Here is a 9,437-nt window from a genome sequence, read left to right as displayed (position 1 = left end):
AACTCCCATATAAAAAGGACGGGCTAAAAACGCGGTTTTGGCACCTATTGGGGTGTTCAGCCTCAAAAGGTCCACAGCGGGAGCTTTTGCGGTACCTCGCAGGGTATTGAGCCGAAAAAGTATGACAGGAGATAATTTGTTGTTTTATTTAATAGGGGTGAGAAACATTTCAAGACACACCCACAAAGCAAGATCTTGTTATCTCTTAGAGGCTCTTTTCAAAATTTCCGATGAGCACTCCTGTCGTTTTTATATGAGAGTCTCCCTCCCGGGATGTAATTATTGCATTCGAACTTTGTCGTGTAGAAGACGCATACCTCTACGATCCTTACGTGCGGCAAAAAGTTCATGGAAAGCTTTTTTTTGCCCGTTTTTTTTCCTTCTGAGAAAAATGAATGAAAATCATATCGTAAGGAACTGCACACAACGACATGAACTACAGTCTAAATTTAGCCCGATTTTGTCGTTTTGTCGCATACGACAAAAATTGGGCTTTGTCACTCGATTGTCACCAAGATGCCTTACACGACCCCTGTGACAATCGCAGCGACAGACAACGTTAATTGATGAAAGTTGTAAGAAATACTTGCATTGCATAACGCGAGCAGCGAGCATTAATGAGACCCATTGAACAAAGTTGTGTAATAGGTCTAATAGGTCCTCGGAAATGTTTACAACACTTAGCTTGGGTGTTAAGTTTCAGGCGTTACACATGCTGATAACACAGGGTCAAACCTTGTTTTATGAAGAAGCTGTTCAGTGTACAGTCGAGATAATCCACCTTCTCCCACAGCTTCAGGGCACCAAGTGTCAAGTTTGCAAAATGTGTTTACAACTGTTTCGTGTTAAATTGTAACCATCATATCCTTTTAAATTATTAACGAAACAGCTTAAAAGCACCGGCTGGTTGACATCATAATTCATCATTTCAGAAGAATACTAGAGTTCTGGGTTTGTTGTTTGAGCTGTATGTGCAGATCCAAGACAAGCAACAAAGGGAAAAACATAGTATTCAACTGCGTATTTTTTTTCCGGATCCGTGATCGGGCGAAAACGCTAAACGCCTGCAACTTTAATCACGACTGGTGCGATTTGTGAGCAGATACATTTTATGCATGCAAATGTCAACCAAACTAACAAATTGGGTCAAATTGTTAATTGATGCATTGGTGATTGTCCGGTTGTCAAAAGCGGTAAATAGTTACATTGATAACAAGTTCACTGAAATACATTTGAGTATGGCAACCGCGTGTTTTCATATGGACTCAGCAAGAAGTGTTATCCGTTAAACTAACTACAAACTGTTCCATATGATTCCAGTTCATTCTGCTTTGTAATATTTTCAGAACCCATTCGTGGCTAATCGTGTGAGGGCAGGCGATGACGTCATATTCTACCCACTCATTTGACTCCTTCACTTGATGATAAGGGTTTCGTGTTACTACAAAATCACAATAAAAGACTGCGGGAGAGTATGTGGTCAACCAACAAAACAACTGTTCAAAACAAAGGGAATCAAAAGCACCTAGCCGAAACATTCGATCAACAGACTTGGGTATCAAGATGAAGTTTCATGTCTTTGTATTGATGTTACTCTCAGTAACACAGTATTCTATAGCACGGAGTGTGGTGCAACACGGCTCGCAGCAAAGAAACGGGTGGACTGCTGAAAAACGAGGTGGGTTTCAATATTGCTTCCGAGAGCATTTAGTGAGAAGACCAAAACGAACGGCTTAAAACAATTAGGTAATCATAGAAATAAGGCGTTGCTAAGATTTGACAGTAAAGCTTATTAGTGAAAAAGCTTTTCAGATAACCTCAGCATTATTGATAAATGAACTCGACTTAAGGCCAAGTAAAAGTGTTATGCCTACTGCAGTCTATACTTCTCATTAAAAGTTATTATGTAAACTCTTTTTACCATGATCATCCACCGATCAATAATTAATTTACATGACTTATCTCAATTTACATGGTTTAACTCAAGACAACATGGAGTTGTTTTCTATTCAAGAGATACAATAGACGATTATTTCAGGTTTATTTGTATTATAAAAGAAACTTCGCGTGGCTTCATTGTATTGTTTTCACTGGCGTTTGTATTTCACTACTGCTAGACCTTTAACACCGTAAATGTCGCAATCTTTTCTTTGATAAACTGTTATTAGATGTGATAATTGTTCTTTGAATAATTTTCATGATCATGAAGTCTATAGCGTTTTGAAAAGTAAACCATCGCTAGACGATTCCAGAAGGTGGGTTATTTGGCCAGCCATCGAGATCAACCGTCCGTGAATTCCAACTTGTATAAGAGTAAAACATGTTGAAGCAAAGGAATTTTATTCAAGCTCCTATGTATCACGTCTTTTGTCACATTAATATCTACCCTCGCAATGCAATCATGTCCGGGACAATGCCCTGACCCGATGCTGGTGAAACTTTATAGTGCAGCAAGTCTGTTCCTGGGTGTTACCAAAAGCAATCTTGGAGTACCGACAGTTCAAAGAATAAAATTCCATGAAGCGCATCACGTTATCAAATTCTTACCAAACGAGCCAAGAAATGTCATAATGGATCCTTTCTTAACGGATTCAGTTGGTTAATTATGGATCATTCTTAGTCTAATTTGATTCAATTTGCTTGACAGTGTTGCTATTTTATTATTATGAATTGTTTTGTTACAAGTCATCTTAAGTTGTCATGCTTGACAACTTTTCACCCTATTATACATGCTTACAATCGCCTGCTCTCTTTTCCGTTGCCGTAGATATTCAACGAGGACGTAAATTTCAATTAGCGATTAAACAGTTACATAAGGTCTCAACTAGCTTCAGTCAACAAAAGCCCACAACTGGCAATTCACACGCACGTGAGCGGTTTGCGACAGCCAAGGGCGGACTGAGAATTATGACAACAATTTGTAAGAAGATTGGAGATGTCAGTGTTATTTCCAATATATCATTTTAAATTAAAAGACGTGATGATAACTGTTCCATCTCTTGCCACTTTTAAACGCTGGAAAGGACAACAACAACCGTTTAGGTAAGGCAAACATATTCCGGAAGTTCCTAGCCTCCGACGCAGTGCATACGTGCCTTGGCCCCGACCCAAAGGACGTTTGCAATGGTTAAGGCGTCCATCTGGCAGAAAATCAGGAATTTGTTTCCACGCGGTACAACTTGGTTGCATTTGAGAATATTTTGACAAGTCTACAACACGAATTTTTCGGATCAAGTAGGGCTAAAACTTGCTTGCGTTTATCGCATTCAACGCCACGGATATCGTTTTAAACCCCAACATCCAAGTCGCTACTATGATAAAACTGTTCACATTATTCCATGACTCTAGCGCCCACAACAAAAGTAGCTTGCGACTAAATTGAGCCATCGTAATCGGTGGTAAGCGGTCGGAAATAATCCCAGAACATGGCAGAAATCTGATACATGTCCATTTTATTCCAAGCAATTTCAGTATTACCTTTTTATCCTTGACTCCCGGGAGAGAGGGGTTACTCTACAAAGTTTTATACTGGGAGGTTCCGCCCCCGGGTCAAACCCCTTACCCTTTTGTATACCATTTTGACAGAAAAGGTACCCCTTTCACATACCTACTGAAGAACACTGCATCCCTTTTCTAAACCCTTGGAGAGGAGTTAACGGACAATATTACGGAAAAACATCAAGTATTACATGATACTCGGCTGGGATAAGGAGGGTCTGTTCAGATTTCCCTACCCTTTAGTAAACTTCAACTTGTGAAATCCCTAGCCTTAAATTTAAGCAAGACTATCTACTACATGATTGAAGCTGGCGAGGACTGGCTTGAATTGAAAATATGTCAAGTGATACCTTCTCATTCGTGGGCTAAGTATCCTGTTACTTCCTGTGACTGACTATTGAAATGACAAGAAATATGATCGGGTAGTCTTTCATCACAATTAACAAGAATATTAGGCGCACATATCAGTTGCAGCCCTTCTACGCTGGCATAGTAATCCGTCGCACGGCAGTTCTAAGTACGCAAAAATAACGCAGCCATTTATTGCTATTCAAGATTTTGTGCTAGTACTTCACGTCTCTATCTACACCTAATTGGCATTAAAAGTCTAAAAATATTTTAGGGACAGTTACTTTGGAGTGGTAAAGGTAAGGTAAAGTCTGCATGCGAGCCAAGTGGCCCATCAGGCCGGAGCTTATCCCGGTTTCTGTAGCGTGAAGCGACTGGGAGAATTTCTACTCCCCCCTGGATGGGATGCTAGTCCATCGCAGGGTTACCCTCAGCATTAAGTTCGCCGGTACCCATTTATACACCTGGGTGGAGAGAGGCACTGTGAGAGTAAAGTGTCTTGCCCAAGAACACAACACAATGTCCCCGGCCAGGGCTCGAACCCGGACCGCTCGATCCGGAGACGAGCGCACTAACCATAAGGCCACCGCGCCTCCCACTTACTTTGGAGTGGAACCAGCTCTAATTGTAACTTCTATCCGTGTGATAATTTGACAAAGATATTTTTTTTCTTGCAGTTAAAAGCACAAGGATTTTTGAAGGCGACATATTGCTGGACCAGACCACACAGGACCTACTCAGGAACCTACGGAGGCGCAAAGTTCGTAGTGCCATTTCTACTCCAAATCGAAAATGGCCTTCCGACAAGATACCGTATAACTTTGGAGCAGTTAGTAAGTGGCTGTCCTTATTCGTTATGATACTCCTAAGCGCCGGTTCAAACCTAGCCTATGTGTAGCCGTACCCACCCCCCGAGGAAAAACGGGAGGGAGGGAACGTTCCCTCCCTCCCGTTTTTCCCGGGGGGTGGGTACGGCTACACATAGGCTAGTTCAGACCGATAGCAAACCTTACCACTTACTTTCAGGTTCGTCTGTTAAGGAAGCTGTTAAAAATGCAATCCTTGAACTTGAAAAGCACACGTGCATCAGATTTGTTCCAAGAAAACAAGAAAAGGACTACATCCACATCGTGTCTCATGGAACAAAGTAAGTGCTATGAGTGCCAAGTCTTTTCTGTCTCCATAAATATTTATAAATCGACGAAAGAAGTTCATCAGCATGTTTAGTGTCCCCCTCTTACTGTGGTGATAACCATACTTTTTGTCATTACCTTTTCCTCTTTATTATTAAGTGACTGATTGAATACTGACTGACTGACTGACTGACTGACTGACTGACTGACTCACTGACTCACTGACTGACTGACCGACCGACTGATTGAGTAAATGGAGTGACAGACGGACGGACGGACTGACTGACAGACTGACGGAAGAACGGAAGTACGGACAAACTGACTAACCATCTGGCTTGCTGACTGGCCGTCGTTAGTTGTTCTTTTGTGCTCTGTTTCTTATTAAAATTATTTAAACCCAGGATATCAATTGATTATCTATTGACAGTTGCTGGTCGTCTATCGGTCGCAATGGTGGTAAACAAAGACTATCTTTAGGGAAAGGTTGTGAGCGGAAAGGTGTCGCCTTACATGAACTTATGCACGTCCTGGGATTCTTCCATGAACAGTCCCGGCTTGACAGAGATAAATATGTCACTGTTCACTGGAATAATGTTGACAAAGGTGAGATGCTGAAGGATGTGCCTGCGCTCCTTGAAGAACAATCATGCTGACTGCTGACAAGTTACAATTGATAATTTGATGGTAGTAGAAAGTCATCTAAGTTTCACTTTCACTGTTTTATAGGCGTTTGAACAGAGAAATTTGTGGCACTAGTTGCAGTAATTTCTTAGCCATTTCATCAATGTATCTTGTTGTATTTTTAGACCAACACTATAACTTTCAAAAATACAGCCACGGAGAAGCGGACCCTTTGGATCTTCCGTATGACTATGGCTCCATAATGCACTATTCAAAATATGCCTTCAGTAGCAATGGCAACCCAACGATCGTACCAAAAGATAAAAACGCCTCCATCGGCCAGCGTGTCGCACTGAGCAAAACAGACATAAAAAAGATCAACAAGTTTTACAAATGTTCTTCTTTCACCACAGCAAGCACGACTACAGAGGCTACAACCACAGGTAAACTGGTCCTGATACGGCTAGGGATTGAATACTTAAAGACCAGTAGTTAACTAGTGATTACGTTTTTAAATAGTTCAATTTGACTTCCTGCGTAATAATTGGGTATTCCTAGGTGCTGATAAGTGATAAGTAAGAGACGTCTGAACATGACTTGTTGCATACTAGACTAGTATACCAGAATGCTCCCAACGGTGTTTTGTGATTCTCTGGACGATAAATATTTTCTAAGTGCATAACCCAACATGAGTTTCGTCACCAAAAAAAGCACATTAATGTCGTTAAAGTACAAACGTAATTGGCTGAAGCACCCCGGGAAAGCACCAGGGAACATATTGGTCACTTCCTGGTCTCAAAGGATGATTTAAGATTTTTCCAAATGAAACTGATTTATCGCCGTTCTGTTTGCTTCTGTAGTTTGCCTCCTCTGACTTTTTTGTTTTAAAACAGAAAACCAAATCCCTGCTGTGTTTATATTTACTAAATATGAATAACAACTACGAAAGAAAACGTCATCAGTTTACGACGAAGTTCGCTTAAATGAACCGTCAGTAGAATCAGAAAAAAAACTCTCCTAATGTAGGACCCCTGTGACGAAATTAATATGAAAGGCTGATTTTCAACAGACCGAAGTAGGGCCATGGCCCAAACGTCTGTGTTACCTCTGCTGACTATTTTGTTGTTTTGAACTGAACAGAAAACCAAATTAATCCGCGCTGTTTATATTTTACCAAATACGGCCAGATGTTGACTTTTATTAAAGAGCTTATTCAGCCATTTTATGACTAGTACAAGATCAGTTCTGGCACTACTCAGTCAAATGATGCAGAATTATTTTATGTTAGTTACGTCATCAGATCGTCCCGCGATAAGCTTCTGCAGGAACAGAAGCAGTTATTGCTATCTGTGGGCGTATGTGGGATACTGCCGGCACCGGAATGAAGGCTACACCAAGTACATGCAAATCAACTGTAGGAAAAGCTGTAATTTGTGCTGAAACAAGGCCGCCTCTCACAACAGGTATATATACATGTTAGCCAAGGAATAATTACTTTCGAAGTTATATTTGTGGCTCGAGCTCATCTTTTCGTCTAAACGTGAGAATAAGAATCAGTTATATTATTTTCGCAGGATCACAGAAACTTTCATCACTTGTTTTTCATTAAAAAATGCTGTGTTCGTTTGCCTATTGTTCCGAGTTCGAAAGGCGTTTGTTCAGTTTTACTGGCCATCTTCAAAAGTTAGGAACTAAAAACATGGCGATCGTTGATTCTGCTTTGCATACATCTCCTTTGATGACACCTACTAGGAACTTGTTTTAACCAGGGTTTCTTTTGTTTCAGAATGGACTATTATGGAAGACAGCATTATGGTGGATTGCAAAGAAAGTGACATCAAGATACATACATATTAACGGATGCCTTTCTTAGGGCGTGTTAAGGGGTATATCCAATAAGTAACTGATACAGAGATTGTAAGTCAGCATGATACTCGGAAAATATGGGTTAGTGACCAAGTGTGTGGTCAAGATGGCTGGATATTGGCCAAGTTCTTTTTTTTGCGTGTTTATGGATCGAGACGGAGCCGAGGTCCATAAACTCGCAAAAAATGAACGAGGCCAATATCAAACCATCTTGACCGAACAAGATTGGTCAATAAAGGATTTATTATATGGCTTTCGGGGAAATTTTTCTTGCGGGACTCGGCGGGTGGTCCCGAGCGGGCAAGATAGCTTTATCTTGCTTGCTTGGGTAGCCAATCACAGCGTAGGATTTTGACCCATCTTGCCCGCTCACGGAACTAGCCATATAATGTGATAAGTTACTTAGTAAGGATTACTACATGTCTTACTGTTTATCATGCAGGGGCGTAGCCAGGATTTTTCAAAGGGGGTCACGCTGTGTCAAAGTGAGGGTACTCATCAGATTCTCATGTCGTTTTCGCCACCTGTTGTAGGTTGTTCGCTCAAAAAAGCTCACAAAAGCCGGGGGGGTCACGGGCACCCCAGGAGCCCCCCTACCTACGCCCCTGTTATGATATCAGTGTTTTGATTACCTTCATGTACTAGGTGTCTAGAATTATTAGATTGAAAAACTTAAGAAAAAATCATTGTCACTCGTGAATTGAACATGGAGCCAGTTGCAGTGTGACGGAGCCTACGACTAATGACAAGCAAGTTGCTAAATAATATAATCTGCTATCTGATAAACTTATGTACCAACTGTAAAGTGCTGATGATAATTGTGATTCGAAACGGTGGACACGATGCTTCCCAGGTACTTTGCTGAACATTTACCTACTTGTTACCTCTACTGAACTTGAACTGTTGACTTACTGATAAGAAACTGTATTTAAGAATTCATCAGTTTATGTGAACTCGACCCCGGACTTTTATTGATTGTTTGCAGGCTGGCCATTTATTTATTTCTTGTATAAAGCTTGCAGTAATCACAGATAAGTTAAACAGTTCTACTGTTTCATTGTATACTGACTGTATGGATATTTAAATTGTACATGGTGTATTTTCGAAAGAATTTCAGTGAAGACAATATTTAACCTTATTATTCCACTTTTACGCCATTTTACCAAAGTAGGTCAAGAGATCGCGCAAAATATGAGCCCATATTGCACTGTAGAGTCGTATTTTGTTTGTGCCACTCGTACATGCCCTATGCGATCGGTAGGAGTTTCGAATGATGAAAATGATGCAGGATTCATTTCAAAATCTAGGAACCGAAACACTAGAAAATGACATAATAGTGGAATAAAAAATACTGTATTCGATGGTTTAACACATAAAACGCGCCGACATTTTACTGATTGTTCGTATACTACACATATAATATCCCCGCCTATACTATGTTAAATCATCGAAAAAGGTGTATGTATTTTACAATCACCACCTTCACTTTTTAGAGGATTTTTCAGCTTTATAGCTTCATTTATTACTGAGATTGTTTAGCTAATTGAGCAGACTCATAAACAACGAGAAACGTTATAGTCACATTCTTGGGCGGATCTAGCGGGGGAATCGGTCGAACCCCCTACAGCCCCCCCCCCCCCCCCCTACATTAAAAAGAAATAAATGAGACGTGAGAATACCGGAAATCTCATTTGACGACGACCTCAATGTTAAAACTTTCCTGGGGAAGGATGCTCCCGGAACTCCCTACAGAAGACCGCCTTCAGCTGTCCGTATCTCGAACCCCCTTCTCTAAAATCCTGTATCTCCCCAGACGTTGTTGTATTCTGAATGGCAATGGGCATCTTTATCGTTGACTTGTACGTGAGTGGATTATGCATTGCTAAACAAAATAACTAATTGATTCGAACGTTCGTGAAATTCAGTTAAGGTATTTTAAGAAGTATAAGAAATAAAGTTATTCAAAGTCGA

General features: G+C 40.7%; 1 protein-coding gene across 1 annotated transcript; it reads left to right on the top strand.

Annotated features, from left to right (window-relative positions):
- Positions 1-734: 734 nt before the first annotated feature.
- Positions 735-9,437, top strand: LOC149116823 (hatching enzyme 1.2-like). The gene is made up of 7 exons (XM_089282511.1): positions 735-1,678; positions 4,524-4,679; positions 4,873-4,993; positions 5,407-5,582; positions 5,786-6,043; positions 6,889-7,063; positions 7,387-9,437. The coding sequence occupies exons 1-6, from the start codon at positions 1,564-1,566 to the stop codon at positions 7,038-7,040; spliced, it is 978 nt and encodes a 325-aa protein (XP_089138637.1). The 5' UTR covers positions 735-1,563; the 3' UTR covers positions 7,041-7,063; positions 7,387-9,437.

This window comes from Orbicella faveolata, unplaced genomic scaffold (assembly GCF_042242905.1).
Source record: "Orbicella faveolata isolate gen_17 unplaced genomic scaffold, um_ofav_v1 contig_12, whole genome shotgun sequence".
NCBI lineage: Eukaryota > Metazoa > Cnidaria > Anthozoa > Scleractinia > Merulinidae > Orbicella > Orbicella faveolata.
The sequence above is the reverse complement of the archived record's forward strand: the minus strand, read 5'-3'. Positions and strand labels throughout refer to the sequence as shown.